General features: G+C 45.8%; 2 protein-coding genes across 4 annotated transcripts in view; one reads left to right on the top strand and one right to left on the bottom strand.

Annotated features, from left to right (window-relative positions):
• Glmn (glomulin, FKBP associated protein) overlaps window positions 1–22,894 on the top strand; it is a 110,100-nt gene that overhangs the window by 45,309 nt on the left and 41,897 nt on the right. The gene's annotated exons all lie outside the window — the stretch shown is intronic.
• Rpap2 (RNA polymerase II associated protein 2) overlaps window positions 1–22,894 on the bottom strand; it is a 62,917-nt gene that overhangs the window by 27,351 nt on the left and 12,672 nt on the right. For all 3 annotated transcript variants that reach the window (XM_050155590.1, XM_050155591.1, XM_050155592.1), the window contains exons 7-11: window positions 15,952–15,987; window positions 13,509–14,406; window positions 12,287–12,381; window positions 9,156–9,236; window positions 1,414–1,482 (exon numbers count right to left, since the gene is read on the bottom strand). In XM_050155590.1, the coding sequence (XP_050011547.1) occupies window positions 1,414–1,482; window positions 9,156–9,236; window positions 12,287–12,381; window positions 13,509–14,406; window positions 15,952–15,987 (1,179 nt within the window). The remainder of the gene's footprint in view (window positions 1–1,413; window positions 1,483–9,155; window positions 9,237–12,286; window positions 12,382–13,508; window positions 14,407–15,951; window positions 15,988–22,894) is intronic.

The following is a 22,894-nucleotide window of genomic DNA, read 5'->3' as shown; positions in this document are numbered from 1 at the left end:
CCCCCCCCCCCCCACACGTGCAGTGAGCGCGGGGTCTGCGCGTCTCCCCCCACTCACACGTTGGGGGGACAGATGCTGCCACACTGGCTTCCACATGGGTGCTGGGGTCTAACCCCAGGTCCTTATGCTTGCTCAGCGGGCATTTGGCTGACTGAAGCAGCTTTCCAGCCCGGAGCTTTGTTTTTACCTGGAATAATTATATGAATTTTAATAGTAGATTTTATTATTGTGCTTTTCATGCTTCTTTTTATTCCTTGCTAAACACTTTGGAGATGTGGCAGCAGTATAGGACCTACTATGTCTTCAGCTGTAGAAACAAGGTTCTGAGATTACTGTTCATCCTCTAACATGGCAGTCCAAATACTCTTCCCTCTTGGCATAATAAATTACAAAAGTACAATTAATTGTCTATGAGCGTTTATTACCAGGCATATGATACTGTGGGTAAGCACTGTTACTGATGTTTTCCCTGTCAGTGACCAAGGTATTTACACATTTAATAAAGTAGAAAAACGTTTTAAAAATTAATAAGATATTTTTCACGAACTGCCAATTCAACTGGAACACTGAATAGTAGAAATAACAAAAGATTTGTTCTTAGGGCTGATTAAAAATTTATATCAGAGCATTCAAGTAAAGTTATTTTCTGTGTTCTGATTTAATGAATCATATGAGTTGTATCTGGTTGGGTGACACAGATTCGGGCTCACTGAAGCCTACCTAATCCTTCCCACACACCTGGGGATGGGAAAAACACATGGCAGACCAAAGTCAAGGCAGGGGGAGAGTGTGGGGCTGCAGCTGCCCTGAGCTGAGCTGTGAGCATCCCTAAGTCAACTGCCTTGGGCTTCAGTGACCTCACACGCACCAGCAGCAACAGAGATGCAATCATAATGATCTCAAAAATTTCTTCCAATTCATGCTGAAAAACACTACACCTAATGCCTTTAACCCTTTTGAAAAAGAGCCTTAGAAACCACCAGTGGCGCACCTTAAAAGGTGAGTGGGGTTGAAGTGTCTTATATATACTTGTGTAATAAGTGTTTACGTTAGCTCCTTTAACTGTTAGATTCTAAAATGTACATTTAGAAAATAAAATGTATCCACTACCATTAAAGACAAACTGTCAATAAATGAGATATATGACTACACGTAGAAACACAGACACGAGACAGCGGTGCTCACTCGGTGTTAGAACAGGCATGAACAATGAAATGTATGGGACTGTGGCATAACCCACATATGGGACGTTCTCTAACAAAAGATAAATAACATTTATGAGGACGGTTTCTTAGGATGGTAGAGATACAAAGAAGCAAACACAGCATCCAAAACATGGAAACGACATTCTTCAAGACAGCGTGCAAACCTGTGACTGTTCCCGCAGAGATAGAATCCGAAAGCGTTACTTACAATGTCAGCAACACCACAGCGATCAAAGTCCATTCCACGGGCTTGTGGATAATGTTTCGGTTTGATAATCTGAAAGACATCAAGATTTTACCTTCAAATTTTAGTTCTTCATAAGAATTATGATTTAATGTGTCAGAGAGGTAGTTATTTTATTTTGGTTTTTCAAGACAGGGTTTCTCAGTGTAACAGTCCTGGCTGTCCTGGAACTCAGAGATCCACCTGCCTCTGCCTCCCCAGAGCTGGAATTAAAGGCGTGCACCGCCACCGCCTGCTAAGAGGCAGGTCTAAACACCCGCTCTGTTCCACAGGGCAGGCAGTGGTGTAATAATGTGCTGTTATTCAGGGCTTGGTATGGACAGTTCCGGACCATCCCGGCTCTGAGAGTCCAGCCACAGAGAGCAGCAGTCTCCACAGGAAGCACTCAGCTGCGCTCTTACACATTATAGCAAAGGTGATATTAGAACAGGATCATGAGACTCACGAGGAAAGTGAGACCACATTTGTTCAGACAGACGCACATGCCCCCAGCCCACATCAGCACCCACTGAAGCTAACAAGGGAAGCTGCTCTGCCCCTAGCTTTGCCCTGTGCTTGATTGGCAGTGGACAACAAGGGATGCCATAATTATAGAAAATGAATGCTAGCTCACCAGATTCAAATCTGGAATGTATATATGAGTACCTTCTCTCTAGATATAAAGGCTTAAAGTACTTTCATTTATGTATGATGACCTATGGAAACCTTTAACAAAATACTGCTTATAATAGAGAAAATGAATTGTGGCATACTTAGAGTATTAAACAACCATCAATATGAATGGCCTAGACTTCCATACGCTGGATAATCACTCTGAATGAACCAAACACGGTGTGGCATCATTTCCATCAGTCAAGAATGGGCAAGACTAAGCGCTGTGTGGACACACACAGCACAGAAGAGAAAACCAAAGACCAGATGGACACACGCACTTCACAGTATAGGTGCTCTCTCCGCAGATGAACGTCCCTGCCCCCTCTGCTCAGCTGACTTCCCTTTCTTTCCCACACCCCATATCACCTCCTCTCCCTTGCCTGAGAAGAGATCTCGGTGCTCTCCACCCATTTATCCAGGTGCCAGAACAAGTGTTTACAGTCTTTACTACGAGTGAAACGTTAGAAAATTAAAAACCTATCAGTTTGTTTTGTCAATCTGGATTTTCTCTATAGTTTAGAATGTTTTTCCAAATTAATAAAAAGTCTAGCTATAAAAAGGCAGTACAGTATAACAGTCCGCTAATGTGGATATTAGCCCAGCTCTGTCACTTAATGGAGTTTCAGACTCCAATACCTACTAATAATATAAAATATTAAGTGGGGTGTGGTAGTGCACACCTCTGATACCAACACTGGAGAGGCAGAGCCCAGGGAATCTCTGTACGTTTGGGGCTAGCCTGATCTATAGAGCCATTACAAGTCCAGTAGGGATATACACACACATAGTCCTTGTCTCAAAAACAACAAAAGCAAACTGAACCAAACTTTGAAGAACTGGTACAGAAAGCTCCACAGAACTTCCCTTTGTACAAAAGGCCACCAGATCCCTCTCCCTTCACCCACCAGCGGGCTCCCACACAGAAAGCTCCACAGAACTTCCCTTTGGACAAAAGGCCACCAGATCCCTCTCCCTTCACCCACCAGCGGGCTCCCACACAGCTGAGCAGAGCGATCCCTGTGCTCAGTTTCCCCTTCCCTCCTGGCGTCACCCCAAACCTCCAAACCCTGGGCTCTTCTCTGCAGACACTTCCTTCTGGAGACTCCCTCTTACAGCCCAAAGACAACCAGGGCTCCAACCTTCTGCCCTAGCCTGGACCTTGTCCCTGTTTTCCAGTTTCTGCTTCTGGTCTACTCGGCACACGTGACACACGCACATACATTCCTCCCCTTCTGGCAGGGGCAGGCTTTCCTAGTCCCAACCCCCAGTTTCTCGGCTCTTCACACAGATTTTTCTCCTCTTGCCAGCGCTCACTTCCCCAGGCTTACCAGCATCCTAAATGTTCAGTGACGATGTCACTCTTGTCCACAGGGTTCGCCTTTAATTTTACTTTATAAGCATGTGCGGTGTGTTTCCTGCAGGTGTGTCTGTGCACCATGTGCATGCAGTGCCCAGAGGCAAGAAGGGGGCGTCAGATCACCAGGAACCGGAGCTACTGATAGTTGTGAGGCACCACACGGGCATTAAGAATTGAACTCAGGTCCTCCAGAGGGGTGCTCCTGAGACTGAGCCAACAACCCAGCCCCATTTCCAGGTTTCTTAATTTTTTATTTTTTAGTGTGTGTTGAGTGTGTGCCACGGTGCACATATAGAGGTCGGAGTACAACTTCCTGGTTCACTTCTTCCAGCTCTGTGTGGGTTTCGGGAATCAGACTCATGTTCAGAGGCCTGCGCAGCAAGTCTTTCTACCTGCTGAGTTCTGTCGGATGACTTCACACAGTAATAGCTCCTGACCTTACCCGGATGCGCCTCTCACTGCTGGTCCCCCTCCCATGAACGAGAAACTTTCTCACACACTGGAAACTGAGAAGAGTGTATGGCCACACACTAATACATCACACCAGGACATGCCTACGGCCCTCAGGCAAGATGAAGGTCCATGAGATATGGGCTTTTCTGTTTACTGTCGTCCTGTACGAAATAACATGGAACTCAGCTCAGCGCATAACCACGAAGAGCTGAAACGGCGAGAACAGTGTGATACAGCTACTCCTTTGGATGGGTCTCACTATGCAGCCCTGAGCTAGCCTGGAGCTTACATAGATTAGCAGGCTACTGCCTCTGCCTCTGAGTACTTGGATTAAGACGTGCACCATCAGGCCTAAAATTCTGGTTTTCGTTGTTAAACCTCTCAGTTAACATACAGTTACAGTTTCATGAGTTCCTCTGTCATTCAGCACGTGTGTAATTTATAACATTGCCCCAGGTACCAGGGAAGCACAGTGAGCTGCCTTAGTCACTTTCCTATTGCCACGTTTCCTACTGACAAGTTCAGAGGGCGAGGCCATGGCCACCATGGCAGCGAGCAGGCAGCAGGCACCCACGGCACTGGAGCAGTCGCTGAGAGCAGCATCTGATCCCCAAGTGGGGAGAGAGGGAGTCAACCGAGAACAGCCTGAGCCCACCCCAGTGACACACCTCCTCCAGCAAGGCCACACCTCCTAATTCTTCCTAAACAGTTCCACCAACTGGAGACCAATACGCTAACATATGAGCTCGCAGTATTTCTATCACACTAGCAGACCAGAAAGTTCTACTTGCTTTCGTAAGTTCTACTTGCTGATCCACAACCATCTGTAACTCCAGTTCTAGGGGACCAATGCCCTCTTCTGGCCCTGGGCACATGTTAATTTAAATTTATACACGTTTAGAAAAAAGTCTTCACTCATCACAGATAAAATTTAAAGAGAATTTTAAAGGCAGAATAGTATAGGATTTTAATTCGTAGCTGCTCAGACAAGCATCTTGACCAGCTCGGTTGGAGCCTTTCTGTGCTGTGACAGACACAGCCCAGCTTGGGTCACAGAGCAGGTGGAGTGTGCACAGCTCTCTACTCAGGCACCAAAAGCTCTCAGCTCTGCATGCCGGAATCACCTAGGGGGCTTTTAAGCTATCCTACCGTCTGAGCAGAACCCTAACTAATCGGAGGACTGGTCTCCAAGGGCCACGCCACACATTTAAGCTGTTAAAGGCTTCAGAATGACCATTCTGCAGGTTCCTAGCACTGGCGGTCACGCGAAGAGAAAGACGCAGTAATTATGTCACTTTTTCCACTGTTAGTGTTCACTGAGAGGATCTCTCCACGCTCCACTGCCAGCAACAGGGCATCTTCACAAGAGGACTCAGACTACAGAGTCTCACTTTCTCCCTGGGAGCCCCTGACATTTCCTTGAAGGCAGGGAGGAAACTTAGAGTTACAGACTCCAACCCACAGGCTTTAGAGGGAAGACTATTAAAAATAACTTACTCGACATCAAGTTTGTCTTGGAAGCAGAATTCTACAGAACTCTACCAAGATAATGTTTATGGTTGGTGCTTGTTTTTCACAGATGTTATTAAATTTCAAGCATCTGTAAAAGCAGAGAAAGCAAAAACAAAGCTATTGTACACTACTTCTTTTTCTGACAACAGCCAGCTCCGGACCAGCCAGGTTTCACTTTCACGGCCTCACACTTACCACCACCCCTACTAACCGGGGTGATTCTGAAGTCTTACGTGAATAAGGGAAAAAGAAATTGGAAGGGATCTGGTTGCAAAACAGGGATGAGAGAGAAAGTGACAAGGTTAGTTTGTACAATAAATTGACAATTCAAAGGCTCCGCATACCCGCAGCCTGTTCGCTAGGACTGAAGAACCATGTGTCTCTCGTCCTGCTAGCTCAGGTGTCGGAAGAACGAGGCTCGTGGGTAAGGAAGTTAATGGTAGATTCCATACAAATCCTTAGTAATTCTGACGGGCTCTTTACTGGTCTAAACCGAATACCTTTGGAAGCACTCAAGTATACCCCAGCTGCTCCTTCGATCTGTGTGTGAGGAAACCAGACTGACTTGGACTGGATACCAGGAAAGTTGCCAGTTCAGGGAATGGAAGCTGTAAGACAAGTCAAATGACTTAAGGGGCTTTTTGTGTGTGTTCTTAGAAGTCAAACCTGGGCCCCATGCATGCCAGCCACACACTCTACCACGGAACCACAGCCCCAGTCTACAAGGCAGACTTCTATCTATATCTCAGCTTTAATATCAGTTCTTCATGAGGGTTGCTGAGATAGCATCCCCTCCCACAAGCTTGCAGAACTACCTCTGTGGTCCTTTCCTCAGGTTTGTGTGTGCATAGCAGTAAAGGATCTACTCTGAGCAAACTCTGAGCCCACGATGGAACACATGGGCTCATGCATCTGAATAGACAGAGACTGTCGAGTAAAGTATCTGCCTGGGGAAGAGTTAAGCTACAGGAAGAGGTGAATAAAGAAAAAACACAAGGCAAATGGAGGGAAACACCACCCGAGAACAGGCCTGGCCTGACTCTTAAGTTCCATTAGGGAGCTCACAGTCTAGCTCCATCTAGTGAATCAATCGGACACAGTATGACATCACCGCATTAGCCCCTGCCTTGTTCCTCTGCCTTTGTTAAGATTTGCTGAGAACCAATTCATGTTTATGGAAACTAGACACATACCACAACATTTAAGATATGGTAGAAGCATAGAATAGAGAGGGTGAGGACCCCAACCCAGCAGTGAGGAGCCCAACGCGGCAGTGCGGACCCGACACCACAGTGCGGGCCCCAATATGGCACTGATGACCCTGTGGTGCTAATTTCTTGGCGAGGGGATTGAACCCATGGCTTTGAATACACTAGACAGGCGCTATAGCCCTGAGCTACACCCCCAGCCCCTAAAACAAGTTTCACTGTCTAATTCTGAAGTAAAGGGCCAGACAGAAAACCAAGTACTGTGGTCACTGACCTAAAGCAAACAAGGGCTCTTTTCGGAACCATGGACAGACTGCCGTAAAACTCATCGGCCCGCCCTTGATGATCCACGACCTTCCCTCTGTCAAGAGGCTCGAGATCAAAACCCAATGGCTGGTTATGAGCTGGGAGAGGCTGTTTTACTTCTTACCTGTAACCGTGAAACGGCAGCACCCTCGCTTTCAGAGATTAGGTAACTTGGTAAAGCCCGACATGTGATGAGAACTGACTTCATGGGTTGACATCAGCCAGACATTATTACCAGTGCCGCTTCCAGAGACCAGCAGTAAGGTTTCCAACACCAAACACCCACGTTTCCATGGATGTACAGTAGTTACGGAGCGACCCTACAGTTACTTTAAAACTACAATCCGAATGACATCAGTAGCCCCGCAAGAGTGAGAAATGTTGCCTGTTCAACAGCACAGTGTGACTAAGGCACCATGTTTTATTATTTAACTGAAATGCCAACCTTAGAGCAGAGGGAAAAGCGGTGTTTGGTAGTGTTCGAGTTGGAACCCAGTGCTCATTCATGCTGGGTGCGCTACAGGGTCCTCTGAAAGGACCTGTTCCTAGAGCTCTTCTCGGGTGACATCAGCAGTTTGCTCAGAACAGCCATGAGACGCCCACTGCCCGAGGGACATGCGGGGCAAAATCTTACAAACCAGCAAGACTGTTACTATGACACTCCCCGAGAGGCCGGGACAGATCCTCAATCCCAGCATTCACACACCACGGACTGGTATCCAAACTCACCACCCCTACACAGTTCTGTATGGTTCTAGTAGAGACATAAGATGCAAAGAGTATGTTTCCATCATGAACAGGGATACAAAAAATAAATAAATAAATAATAACACCCTGAGTTTTGTGGTATTTGGCCTGGACCCTCTTTTTCACAAAGCATTTATTCAAAAGGTCTGTGCCAATCTTAAGACCATCCTCGCAGCCCTGAAGTTTTGTGATCAATGATCTTTAAGTTGTATTGTCTCTGAGACAACGACAATCATAACCATCAGTAATTAGAAAAATCATATCTTCAGGTTTATTTTTAGACATTCACATATGGACATCCCAGGGAGACTGTCCTCATGTACATGTTTTTATTAACCAGGAAACTCTCAACTGCTCCTCTTTCCACGGAGAAAATCTGTTCCCTCTCTGTAGCTCTCAGTGCTCCAAGCATCCCCCACGATCCAGTAAATCACGCACTACCTGCCCCGTGTGCTTGCAGGTGAGCCTCCCTGAGGATCAGCCTGCCTCGTGCACCCAGAGGCTCACCGCAGAGATGCTCATCTGGGGCACACTTACGGTTTCATTAAATTTGCTGCGAGCTGCTTTGTGTCCAGACACAACTTTCCTTTTGTGTGTGTGCGTATGTGTGGGGTCAGAAGACAACTGGGTTTCGTGTTTCAGGTGTCACCCACCATCTCTAAGGCAGGGTCTCCCTCTGGCCGAGAACTTGCCAACTACCATGGCTGCCGGCAGCCACAGGGCCTGTCTCTACCTCCTTAGTGCAGAGATTACTCACACACACAACTACGCTAGCTTTTTCGTTTTTTAAAATATTTGGCTTTTGGGGACTTGTGGTTTGAATAGGAATGACCTTCATAGAATCAATGTGTTGAAGGCTTGGACCACAGGGAATGACACCATTAGGAGGCGTGGCCTTGTTAAAGGAAGTATGCCCACTGTGGAGGTGGCTTTGAGGTCTTGGACAGTCTCTTTCTGCTGCCTGTCGGTCAAGATCTCACTACCTCTCCAGCACCGCGTCTGCCTGCGTGCCGCCATGTTGACCGCCATGACAATATGGACTAAACCTCTGAACTGTGAGTCAGCCCCAATTAAATGTTTTCCTTTATAAGAGTTGCCTGTGGGACTCTTCCCAGCAATAGAAGCCGTAACTAAGACTCAGGTCACTGCTTCCCAGGCCAGCACTCTACTGACTGCAGCATCTCCCCAGGCTCTAAGTCCTCCTCCTCAATGCAGTTTACGTTACAACAAGCTAGCCAGAGAAAAACTGGTCAAAATTGAGCCAATAAGGAGCTGTGTTCAACAGGAATCACAAGTACTGTCCAGAGGAGGAGAAAACAGCACCGAGTGCTCCTCCGGGGCAGATGTGGGGCAGATGTGGGCCCACAAAGGCAAAGCACAGACCCTCCTGCCTTAGCCTCCCCATGGACTGTGCCAGAGCCAGTATGGCTAAAATAACAGAGAAGGAAAATTACAACATTCACACTAACCTGAAAGTCTGAACAAGGCTTTTCAGTTCCGAGTAAATATCACCTATTGTAATCTGAAGAGGACCCAAAAGTCCAGGCAATCTGAAACGAAAAAACAAATAATTATACATTATATAAAGCTAGAACACATCTCGGTGGGCAATCCTGCCTCTGGGGTTTCCTGGCCACTAGCAACACTCAGGTAGAAGCAAGGGTTAAGCTACATACCAGTGAGATGTCAAAGGAGCATTATCCTAACTTCAGTTGCGTGCGTGTCTGCGCTAAAGCGTGCAAAGCCCTGACACACAAACCCACTCTGGCTGCAGCTAAGGACCCCAAGGGCAGGCCAGTATAGATGCCTGAACACCACCCCCTGTACCAACCTGTCCTCACCTTTGGCTCCATGGTTTTACTACTAAAGCATTAATTACCCTCTGAATAATCACACAAACGCTATTCTAACAAACACGAGAAGATGGCTGTAGACACACTTTAGTGAAAACTTGGAGATAAACATATCAGTAGGTGATTTATATGACAGATACATTTAGTAACCCCTTAAAAAACACCTTTAAAATAGCACAGATTGTTTTTTGAAAATGTAAAATATTAGGTGAAAAACGCATATACCACATAACACATTTGAAATAAAAGTACACAACGCTTATTATACACAAAATATATTTAATTCCTTCTAGAGTTTTTTTTATTATTATAACAGGAAAGCAAAGGAACACACACACACCAGATATAGCATATGGAGATGCAGCCTGGCTTGCCCTCACTTTCTATGTAGTTAAAAACAGCCCTGAACCCCTCATCCTGCTGTTTCACAGGATGTGCAGGACCCCTGGCTCAGATCCAACATTTAATATTCTGTTAGGGTTGCTTCATTTTTCTGTCCCTTGCCCTACCCCAGAAGTACTTTAAGGCAAATTCTTGACATTATGTCATTGGACCCTTATTTTCACTCATGTTTCTAAATATAAAGGCTTTTTTTTTTTTGCTTTTTTTTTTAAAAAAAAATATACAACCACAATAACATCACTCTACCTAATCACTTACTCTTTCTGGTGTTAAAAGGGGAAGGATTGGGTAGAACGCTTGCACAGCAAGCCCTGAGTTTGGTTCTCAGCTTCGACGGGGAGAGAAAGGTCGGCCCAGAAAAACGGCATTCAAACCCTTCTCCCAATCTTCTGCCTCTGAGAGTCTTTCTGCCTCCTCTTTCACATATCCCAACGCTCAACCATCAATCACTTCTGCTAAAACAGCTAGAAAATTATTTCCAGGGAAATGCACATCTTCTACCTATGGATCTAAAATGATAACCCATCCCAGCACTCAAAACACGCATAAGCAAAGCTCGGTTTGATACTGGCTTGCACTGTATCAGACAGGTGGTGAGATAATGAACTACTTCACAAACGGACAAAATAAAGATTAGTTTTTAGGGCTGGGGAGACGGCTCAGCAAGTAACATGTTTCTCATACAAGCATGAGGACCTTGGGAGGAGACAGGTCTCTCCTTGGGCTCAGCGCCCAGCTACTGTGGCCTGGTCAGTAAGCCGCAGGTCCCACTGAGATCCTGGCTCAAGAAACAAGGGTAATGGTTCAATAATATTCAAGGCTGGCTTCCGGCCTCCATGCTCACATATATGAACCTGCATGGACATGAACACAGACACAGATTCTGTACATACACACGCATGCGCACGCGCGCGCGCGCACGCGCACACACACACACACACACACACACACACACACACACACGAGGCAGAATAAGACATCCATGCAGAGCCTAACATATGGACACGCTCAATCTATATTAACTTAAACATTTATTCAAAATGCAAACTTAACAGTAGTTCTTCTTCGTGGTCAATATTTTTAGATTGAACCAAATCAAGATGCAATGTCACATCAGCATGGCGGCACGCCCTCAATCCCAGCACTTGGAGATACAATGTCACATCGGCATGGCAGCACGCCCTCAGTCCCAGCACTTGGGGCAGAGACAGAGATAAGCGGATCTCTGTGAGTTCGATGGTTTCCTGGTTTATTCACAGTGAGTTTCAGGCCAATGATAGTGAGACTGCTTCCAAAAGACCATGAACCGGCCAGCTAAAGATCCCAGTACTAATCAGAAAGGATTTCAGGTGTAGCTTAGAGATATATTATCTTAAAGTAAGATAGCTGTACTTCCCCTTATATTACCAGTAGTGTTTTATATCTTGGCTGCTCAAAAATATTATGCTTCCAGAAAATGTTTTTCCTCTTTTCAAAATACTAGAAAAGTGAGACTTCTCTGTATACAACTCCTTAAACAGTGGTTGAAACAGGCCATGTTTTCTTGCTACAAGAAGAAAATGTAGGTTTAAAAGTCCAAGGTGGACCTTTTACCTCTGGAAAAAAGACCCGAAAACTCTTTGATTGTCTGATTCACTGATTTATTTACTTATATTTTTTGGTGCATGGTTTCTCTGTAGCTTTTGGAGCCTGTCCTGGAACTCACTCTAGACGAGGGTAGGCTCAAGCTCAAAGAGATCCACCTGCCTCTGCCTCCCGGAGTGCTGGGATTAAATGAGGGTGTTGCCACTGCCTGGCTACTTTTTTGTTTTAAAAAACAAAAGCAAGAGCAGCTTTTAAGTGTTATCTGTGACTGGGCTAATTTAAGAACAATCCTTTCCTTCACAGGATGCTTCAAGCCAAAGTGCAGGTTGAACTGACTGAACTCATGTTCTTGAGTGTGAAGGGAGCCTATGAATATGTGGACGGGCTGGGGCAACCAGGCTGTGGCAGCGCACAGCGGAGGGGCTAGGGCAACGCATAGCTACTGACTGCTCACCACGGAGCTGAGGTTCCTAGGCTGGCTTCAACAGCTCTCACTCTTTGCTGGCTTAGGAAGGAGTGGGATATTTCATCTTTCTACTCTACAGTCTCAATTTCCAAACTCTTTATGATAGTTCTGCGTCATCTACAAAAAGAATTTAGTACCAAAAAATATCTGGAAAGACACAATCTTCAAATGGAAACTTTCAAGTGAGGAAACTCATGGACGTTTTTCACATCATCTTTAAAAAAATTATAAACTCATGAAAACATTCAGTTAATTTAAATCTCTTTCCAAGCCAGAATGACACATCCATACTTACACTTTGCTCAATTTTTCAAGAACAATCCGTCTTCTAATCTGGTTCTGGGAGCTTGAATCAATCAGTGGGAAGCTGGTATCACGCTGAAACCCATTCTTAAACAAAACAATCAGAAAAATAACCAGGTATTGTTTTCTTTCTATTAGTAGAGCAGTAACATTAAGCATAAACGTTGACCCCTCTACTATAGAAACAGACAAGAATTAAAACATCTAAACCTGAGCATCAGCCGAGTCACTGTCAGGTTGATGAACCCACCTGGCCCATCCACCCTCTTGTCTCCTCTGTAAAATGCTAAATAATAAAAAATGTACATAATAAATGTACACTTAAGGATTAACATCAACAATTGCTAGAACTTGTGGGAAAGTCGTGTTTTCAGAAAAGATCATTCAAATGAACTGGGAATGAGAAAGTTGAAAAGAAAAACAAGGCGAAGTAAACCCACTTAGTGTCTGTTTGAATGCATCGCAGAACTAGCGAGGTAGTGAAGAATTCTCTCATGAGAATCGAACAGATCCATCCTAGAGGATAACAATATCCTGTATCTCAGATCAGGTTCTGTGTGCTATGTCACACACTCTGAACAAATGCCAGCGGAAGCTATGCAAAGTCCCATTTACAGAGCAGAGACACAAAGAACTGAGTTTTAAGAAGCTAGCAGATGGCCGAGTGGAACTTTATCCACTACTTCCCAGTGAGTCCCTTTACACAGCATTCTCATCTGCGACATTCCATCTGTGTTTGGGCGAGGTGTGTTTTATACACCTGTGTGTGTGTGTTCACGGGCACGTGGAAGCCAGAGGTCAATGCTGCATGTCTTACTCTATCACGGTTCCCACCTCAGCTTCTGGAGAGCCTCTCACTGAATGTGGAGATGTTTCTTCTAGACTGGTGACAGGGCACCTGGAGCCCCCCTGCCTCCGTCCCTTCGCTTGCCTGGCAGTGGGTAGCAGATGCACACCACTGTGCCTAGAGTCATGAGTGCCAGGGTCTGAACTCAGCTCCTGAGGCTTGGGGAGCGAGCACCTTCTCCCTTGAGCCAGCTCCCCAGTCATGTCTGTAACATGTCACACAGACACGCTAACCGAACAGTACCCCAGAGAGCATCTGACTATCTCATCAATGTACCCTACGGCAAAGAGATGAGCCTTGCGCCCAGATTTGCTTTGCTGAGTTCTCCGAATATGAGCAGCCTACAAATATCCATCAGAAGACATACCTCTCCTGGGTCCTGCGACTTGGTAGTTTCCTCATTTAAAACATAGCGTCCTCTGTAGAACTCCCTGACCCTCAGATTCAGCATTTCCGTTTCTTTTTTCAAGCTCTCGTAACTTGGCAGTGGCTTTGTGGCCGTGTCTGAGCCTCTAAAGGGTAGTGTCTCGTCTAAGTTGTTCTGGGGTTGGCTCACAGCAGGACCACAACTAGCTGGGTCACAACTTAGATCATCTTCATCGAGTTCTTCATCGGCTACGGGGGCTGAAGGTGGTTTTGGGCACACGGAGGCAAGATCTGGGCCATACAAAAACTTCAACGTTTCTTCTGTCTTCCACTCAGTCAAGGTGTCCTTCAGAACTTGAAGTAAGCTTGCCTTTGCAACCTCAGGACCCTGCCCTGGGCCAGAGGCTGGCCCAGACCCTTGGTTAGACTTGGCAAATTTGACCCTGAAATGCTCAGCACTCTTCTTGCTTATCCCTACCAGAGTGACTTCTGACACACTGTGTCTGCTGTCAGAAGCCACTGACGGGCCAGGTGAGGAAGTCTGCGTATTTTCTCTCTTGGAAGGCAGCTCGTGGGCAGCCATGTTCTCCTGACCATCCAATCTGCAGTTACCCAGCCGCTCAGTGACGTTGGCCACCGTCTGCTCTCTGTGCCTGGAGGTCACTTTCTGACCAGCTTTCTTCTTCCTCTCCCTGTGCGGCTGTGGCCTCGTGTCGGCTGCCCTTGGTCCGTGTCCAGGGAGAAGCGAAGAGATGAAGTCTTGCTCATCGTCTGTGGTGTGGTCACACCAAGCGCTGGGAGCTGTGGCTTCACTCTGGGCCTCACGGGCACCAGGACCATCAATGTCTGCTGGTGTGACGGCGTCACTGAAGAACTGGACGACTTCTCCAGAGCGGCCACTGTACCGGGAAAGACAAGCAAAACCAGTTACAGTCTGGAATTTCCATCCCTTTAGACACAGGCTTACTTATACTCTCTCACATAAACTCCAAATGCTGTAATTTCTCCAAACCTAATACATGTTTGATACAATTCTTTTCCAGGTTTCCTTTGTCTGTTGCTAACCATTTTTACAATTCTTTTGTTTTTCAAGATGGGGTTTCTCTGTGTAGCCCTAGCTATCCTAGAACTCACTCTGTGGACCAGGCTGACCTTGAATCACAGAGATCCGCCTGCCTCTGCCTCCCTCAGTGCTGAGATTAAAGGCGTGCTCCACCCACCACCGCCACCACCCAACCCTATTTTACATTTCTTAAAAGCAGCACAGCAAACAAACACTGTAACAATTTGACACTATCCTGTTCAATGATTTTGATTTTTGCTTGAAAAAACAGAATATTTTCTAGCTCTAGCTGACCATTATACAGAAAGTTCCACGGAATAAAAAACACAAAGGTCAAAACAGAAATGAAGTTGGTACATCAACATATTCAACCAAAGATTCTATCTTTCACTTTTCAGATTCAACTGAAATAGGATTAGGAGTTCAGAAGGAGTGAAGACAAACAGAAGCCCCGCAGTCCACGTGGGGCCAAACAAGAGTGCGCGAGAGGCTGTGCTCACGCACACGTGTGGGGGAGAAGCTCAGGCACAGTGTGGGGAGAGGAGGGAGGCAAGGACTGCCGGGTGAGAAGAAAGCAAGCGTAACTGCAGGAAACAAGACCCGGCTGAGAAGATGCCTCAGCAGTTAAGACCACTCGTGCTGAACCTGGGTTCGAGACCCAGGACCCACAGGTGGCTCACAACTGCCCAGAACTTCAGGGCAGATAGGGAATCCAATGCCCTCTCCTGACCTTCCTGGGCAAACACATAAATACCAAAAAAAAAATGAAACAAATCAAAAACAAGTTAGAATAAAACTGGTAGTTTATGTCTTGTTATTTCTCTTGAGGTTTTACGGTGTCCACCTTACACTAGGTTAAAACCATAAAGGTGTCCGCCAATAAACAAGAGTCTCTTCTCTGTGCTGAACACCTGTGACTGAGAACCAGGGACGTTTAACTGAGAGCTGGGGGATCTGTTCTGAGCGATGGCTGCTGTTGAGCACACCACACTTACGAGCTTTGCGGTGGGGTTAGGAAAAAAACCCACAACCCGCATTTATACTGAAGCTCTAGATATTCCTTCAAATAACTAAGCAACACATTAATATCTTAAAATCCTGTAAGACCACAAAACCCTTTCTCAAATACAATGCGCACCACCTCACCAACAAAGGGACCATATCTGAGATGGAGGCTGTGTTTGTGTCTGTTTCAACAGGTTCAATTAGATGTCCTCAGGGGGACAGCTGGGTAATAAATCAGACAGCTCAAACAAATCGTCTTTCCCTCACAAAAGAAGAGGCTGAACACATCACGCGGTCTTTGTGCCACAGCAGCACAGGAAGTCCAGGAGCTCATGCCACCTGGCCACTCAGGACGGACAAGCTGATGCGAACGAACCTTTGTCCTTCCTTCAGCAGCTGGAAGTCGGGGGGCCTGGAACAAACCAAAGAGAGGAGACTGAAGGTAACACATCAAACACAGTCAAGGGTTTACTGTAACCATACTGCATAGGAAATATAATTGAAGAAGTAATTTGAATGAAGATTTTTCTTTTTTTAAGAAAAAAATTAAAGGGCAAACTACTAAAAACACATGCAAAAAAATCTGGATCCAATCTTTTGTTTTTTTAACCTAAAAGTCATTTGCAGAATTAAGGTCAAAGTCCATGCACCCGGTATAAGCGGACCACTCATCTCTAAATCCCCAACACTGTCAGATCTGGGTAGTCAATTACTTCGTTTCTTATTGTCAGAACTGTTAAGTAAATGTTTAAGTTACACTGATCCACCAGCTCCTTGAAGGCAGAGACCATGTTGCAATTCTTATCCAATCAACCTAACTCCTGAGATAGCAATCATATTGTTGTACTATGGTTTTTTGTTTTTTTGGGGGGGGGGAGTCTTACTCTATATCCCACAGCTGGGATTAACTGTGCCACCGTACCAGACCTGAGTGTTGGTGCAACCTGTGTGTGCAGTGCCTGGAGAATGCAGAAGAGGGTGTCAGGTAAGTTAGAGGTGGAGTTACAGACAGCTGTGAGCTGTCGTGTGGTTGTTGGGAACCGGTCCTCTGTGAGAGCAGCTAAGTGCTCTTCCCCACTGAGCCACCTCTCCAGTCCCTATACAAATCAAGTAAGTTAAACTTAATTTCATGAACAATTTGGTACATAATGTCAGAAATTACATTTGACCTTCATGAGTATTTTGGTCTGTTGTGGGTGCCCTAACTGGGGGTGAGTAGATGTGTGTGTTGTGTTTCCCCAGAGCGTCTCATCAAAGAACAAAAGTTCAAGGTCACCTTTGGTGACCCAGCAAGTTTGAGGCCAGCTTCAAAGAAAAAAGAAGGCAAATACAAAGATGGACAAACAAGACAGTCAGCAAATCCATGAGGACAGAAAAAATCCATAGCACCTCTGAAGTGACTAAAAAGATGCCTTTTCCAGAGAATTTTGTAGTGCGAACTTGAATTAGGGCGTGGGCACACTGGGCAAAGGCTGCACCACTGAGCTCCTTCCAAACCTGATAAGAACGAGCACCTTCTAAATGCCAAGAAGACAGGTGAAGCAAACAGAAACACTAAGGCCCAGAGCACACCAGAGAGTCACTAAGGCACCATTTAGGACTAAAGTCCCAAACAAGGGTGCACGGGGAGGATTGGGAAACAACAAAATCATTACAAAATAATAAAACCGACAACAGCAACAACAGAAGTACTAACCCAACCTTTCAATGAAGACAAGCTAAATGCACGCGTGAAACTACAACTTATTTGAATTTTGGCATTTCAAGGCTGCCAACTTAAAATGCCAGGCCCAGGTGTTTCCCTCGGCAGTGGAACCGCTCGCTGCTGACTACGGCAGTCCCTCTCCGTCACATCCTGAGCTCTCACATCAGAAGGTACACGGGGTAAAACTGGCGTCTGCCACTGCCACCACCGGCAGCTGAGTAATTCCTAAATCTTAAAAATGAGTGAGCTTTTTGAAGGCGTTTTCCCTTTCACACCTCAGCCTTCAATTGGAGGCTAAATGCAGGTCGTTCCTCAGCATCTCAACTCCTCCAGCTCCCCACTGCCTTCTGCTCACTGAATCGCATGACCGCCGCTCTCGTGGTCCTCCTCGCGTGGTTACTCATAACTCCCCAGCTACAGACAGACTGTTCCATTGCTGCTGGCTGTGTCTCTACCCTCTCCTACTCTTCCGACCTATGCCCTCACTCATCCCTGTGTATCCTGGACACAGCTAGCGCCATCGGAGAGGAGGGAAGTGCTGTGGGACAATGCTCTTGTGCCCTGTAAAGATCCGTCACTTGTATTGGTTTAATAAAATGCTGATTTGGTCAGTAGCCAGCCAGGAAATAGAGGCGGGGCAAGAACAGGAGAATTCTGGGAAGAGAAAGATTCAGTCTACAGCTGTGACCCAGCCACAGAGGAAGCCATATGAGAATGCCTCATGGATAAAGGTACCAAGCCACATGGTTAACACAGGCAAGAATAATGGCCTAGTTTAAGATGTAAGAATAAGAGGCTTGAGTTATTAGGCCAATCAGTTTATAATAATGTAGACCTCTGTTTGTTTCTCTGGGACTGAACGACTGTGGAACCAGTCGGGACAGAAAGCTCAGTCAACACACAGGCAACTCTGGAGTCAGTTTTCGCTTCTGCCTTCACATGGACTCTGAGAATCAAACTCGGGTTGCCAGGCACATGTGGTGTCCAGTTTCATTTCTGCCGGCAGTGATAAAGTACCGAGAAAGGTAATTTAGGAAAGAAAGAACATACTGGCTCATAATTCCAGGCTACAATCCACCGCCGAGGAACTGGAGACACCACATCCACAGTCAAGAGCAGGAAGAGAATAAACGCATGGGTCCCTGCTTGCTCATTCTAGTCAGCACTCAGCTAACACTATCTCTACTTTCACACAGTCCAGGATTCCAAGCCAGGGAAGATGCTGCCGCGGTGGCCTACGGAGTCCACGTGCCATTGCACACACGCTGTCCTCCTAGGGTTGGGGAGACGCCTTGGCGTGTACAAATCCCTGGCGGTCATGTAAAAGGCTGGGTTAGCTATGTGCTTGAATGTGACCCCACTGAGGGGAGCAGAGACAGGCTGGCTGTCAGCCTGGCTTCATGTTCCAATCCTGTTCAAGGGGACGAGGCAAACAGCTATAGAGCAAGATACCCAGCACACATGGCCCTGGCATCTCTTTTTCTTTCTTCCCCCAAGCCTAAATTCCTCCTCCTCCTTACTCTCCCTGCTTGGGAGTCCTGCCTATATCTCCTCTCTCAGTACTGTCCATTCAGCTTCTCATCAGACCAATCGTGCCTGAAATATCAATATATCACTCTCTATATACAAATATAGATACATCACTCTAATATATATCACACTAATAATAAATCATACTAATATACCAATATATCGCTCACAAAGGCATATCACACATATATACCTATCACATATTTATATATCACACACATGAAATATCACTCACATAAATATCACGCACAAATTTCATAGTAATTTTTTGTCAAACAGATTTTTGTTATAAAAAATCAGACTCATCATAAGAACATGTTACGTGCATGAGAGACACATGAACAGGAAATCAGAAATGATGCTGAGCCAATCAAGGAAAGATTGAAAGGCACGATCTCATCTGGTCTTACGTACAGTTTATAGCTAAAGACATTTGAAGTCAAACCTATGAACCTCACTCTTTATGCCCACCTTTCTAGAACAGATAATCATGCTTAAACCCACCCTCTTAACATGCAAGCAGGTGTCTACTTCACTAACATCTTTGTTGTAAGCTTCCTTTAAAGAAGTCTGTACTCGAGCTGGGGAGATGGCTTTGAGGTAAGAGCAGAAGCACTGACTGCCCTTCCAGAGGACCTATGTGAGGGCTCACAGCCATCTGTAACTCTAGACCCAAGGAACCTGTGTGCTCGTCTGGACTTGAAGGGCACTGCATGCGCATGGAACATAAGCACACATGTAGACAGAACACACAAAGTCTGCACTCATTTTCAGCTGCACATCTGCCATCTAGTCACCAGCCTCTGTCTGCTGGCTCTACACCCAATACCTGTCTTAAACGGCTCTTGCCAGATCACCAAGAACTATTTTGGTGGCAACCATTTCTTTTATTGTTCTTTTTCTTTTTTAAAGTAGAGGGAAGAGAAGCATCCTAAGAGCAAGAAGAGTGGACTAAACCAAGGAGGCAGGCAGGGAGAAAGAAAGAAAAATTATAACAAAGAACAGACCATTGCATTTGCAGTGAAGAGAGAACCAAGAGCACGGGAAGAAACCAACGCTGACAGGGAGGCCAACATGCCCACGTGTTCGAGCACAGTGGGTTAAAACACACTGGAGGTTGGAGGTTGGGATGGACGTTGAAAGTGAGTAGAAAGACCTGTGGATTATTAACACAAATGGGAAAATGAGGGGCAGTTGTGATTAGGCCCATGGAATGCCGGAGATACGGCTTTGGTGCCAGGTGGACATGGGCGGGAGGGTATTTAGGTGTATATGTATTTAAGTATCTATCTGTTTTTGAGTTTCACTACGTTTCAGGCTGGTCTGGAACCATTACAAAGTTCAGCTAGCCTTAAGTCTACCCTTCTCCTGCCTCAGCCTCTCAAATACTAGTATTATAGATGCGAGCCAGCAGGCCTCCTCACCACCTGCATTCCAACCCCAGCCCTTTCACACAAGCCAAGCATGTTGTACCTATTACTACACGCTTAAGCTCCACGGTCCCTAAAATACGTAGTTTAACAACCCCAGACAACCAAAACCCAAAATGTTATTGGTCTTAAAAACCTTCTCAGTAATGTCCAGCAATCCAAGTATAGGGGGGAAATGACTGGACCTTGGTAGGTGGAAAGGGCAGAAAGTTAAACAAGAAAGAATTTGGAATCGTCTTTGAGAGCAAGGCTGTAACCACCGAATGTGGAGTCTGAGATCAAATACGCTAAGAGTCTGTCAGCCCAGAAGGGTCAGGAGGAGGTCGCAGCCGGCTGAGGGCTGCAGACAAGATCAAAGCTGTGGTCAGAGAGGAAACTCTAGCTTACAACCCTGACGGCAGCAGGGGTCCAAATGCTGCTGAATCAAGGGACAATCTAACCGAAACATTTTATATCATCAATACAATTTAAGCTAGTTTGAATTTCATTTTGTAGATTTATTTTTTTGAAATGGGATTACACTATGTTAATCACACCGGTCTTTAAGTTCAGGACTCAACTGATCTCCTGCCCCAGCCTCTTCAGCAGCTGGTACCACAGGCTCACCTGGCGGTGTCTGTTTGTTTGTTTTTTTTTTAAAGAAATAAAATCTCTGCTTCTGATAGCAGGGGGCATTAGCACATAGCATATACCAACATTCTGGCCCATGGTTCCAGGCATCACTGTAGGGAGGTCAGAGAGGCAAGCTCCAGTCAGCTGGCGCCACTGTGTCTAGTGGGAAGCAGAGAACGATGGTGCCTGCTGCAGCAGTACAGCTTCCCCTCTCCATCATCCCAACAGGGAAGGTGCAGGTGCGGTTCACGGTGGGTGGGTCTCACCACCTCTAGTAAGGTAAACTAATCCCCGCCCCTGGGGGACTTGCGGAGAAGCCCCCTCCCAGGTGATTCTAGATTCTCCTAAGCTGAGAGTTAACACTAACCACCACAACAGGTTTTTAAAATTGTGGTAAAGGGGCTGATGATTCAGCTTGGTGGTGGAACCATTGCCAGGCCTTGGGCTTAAAGGGTAGCGGTGAATCATGAAGGGACGGCACAGCCGGATGCGCAGAACATGAGGTCATCGTTTAATAGGTGTTCTGTGTGCTGTTCACTGCATTTCTACTGCAGCTCAGCTGTCACCACTGCTGTGGCTGTAGTCTGCCACCGTTACAGACGGGCTCCCCGGTTCACTGCTGTAGTCTGCCACCGTTACAGACGGGCTCCCCGGTTCACCGCTGTAGTCTGCCACCGTTACAGACGGGCTCCCCGGTTCACGGCTGTAGTCTGCCACCGTTACAGACGGGCTCCCCGGTTCACGGCTGTAGTCTGCCACCGTTACAGACGGGCTCCCTGGTTCACATACTATTTCAAATGATCCTCCAACTGCCAGCTGTTTTCACAGGTAAGGAAAGGGGAACCTTGGATCACCGAGATTAGAATTTAGGTCTTACCTCAAATTCAGCTCCTTCCATGGCAGGCGGCTCTAGTGTCAGGAAGACAACAACAAGCCCCCTGCCCCACTCCCCCAAAATACCTGGTTTTGGTTTGCTCCTCTTGACTGTGTTTTACAAATCTTACTGTTCTTGCTTCTGTTCCCTCTGACTTTACAGAGAGACTCAGTCAACCTTGTTACTAGATTGTTTGTTTTTTGGTTTGGTTTGGTTTTTTTGAGATAGGGTTTCTTTGTGTAATAGCTCTGGCTGTCCTGGAACTCTCTCTGAAGACCAGGCTGGCCTCAAGCTGGGATTGTAGGCATGCATCACCACGCTGGGTTTACCAGGCAGTATTTTAAGTGACTTTAGTGCCTTTGTTGGTCCCTAACCTATGAAATGAGTAATGGTCCCACACTATGACCAACGAGATGTTTATTTTTGTTGTGTGCACCTTTACAGAGAATGAGACAGGATACACTGCCTTTTCTATCCTTTCTTAGATGAAGTTAAAATTCTTTGTGCATGTTAAAATTGTTATTTCTCTTCATGCTAAATATTTTCTTCATAATTTATGTTGCCCTGGTGATAGTTCTGGAAGCTCATTTAGAAAACACAAAACTAGTAACTACTCTACTTAAGACATGTTTTCAAAATGATTATAAATCTAGAAAGGCCATGCTGGCTCCTAGTACCCATGCTAAGCCCACCCAATAGACCGCCAACACTTCCTCAGAGCCTGCCCAGACTACCCAACAGCTCTCTCTCTCCTCAGTACCATATCCCAGCCCACAACTCATATCAGAAGATGGAAGGATCTCCCATGCTCATGGATTGATAGGATTAACACAGTAAAAATGGCCATCGTACCAAAAGCAATCTACAGATAATGCAAGCCCTATCAAATTTCCAACACAATTCTTTACAGACCGTAAAAGGACAATTCTCTTCTTCACATGAGAAAACAAAAACACCAGAATAGCTGAAACAATCATGTACAGTAAAAGAACATCCAGAGGAATCATTATCCCTGATTTGAAACTTTACTGCAGAGCAATAGTAATAAAAATCACATGGTATGGCAAAAAAGGACAGGTGATCAATGAAATAGAATTGAAACCCAGAAGTAAATCCACACAGCTATGGAAACCTGATTTTTTTTTTATAAAGAAGCCAGAAATACACA

Source organism: Alexandromys fortis, unplaced genomic scaffold, assembly GCF_014885135.2.
Source record: "Alexandromys fortis isolate MF-2015 unplaced genomic scaffold, M_Fortis_MF-2015_v1.1 scaffold_87, whole genome shotgun sequence".
Lineage (NCBI taxonomy): Eukaryota > Metazoa > Chordata > Mammalia > Rodentia > Cricetidae > Alexandromys > Alexandromys fortis.
This window is presented reverse-complemented; position numbering and strand designations above follow the sequence as displayed.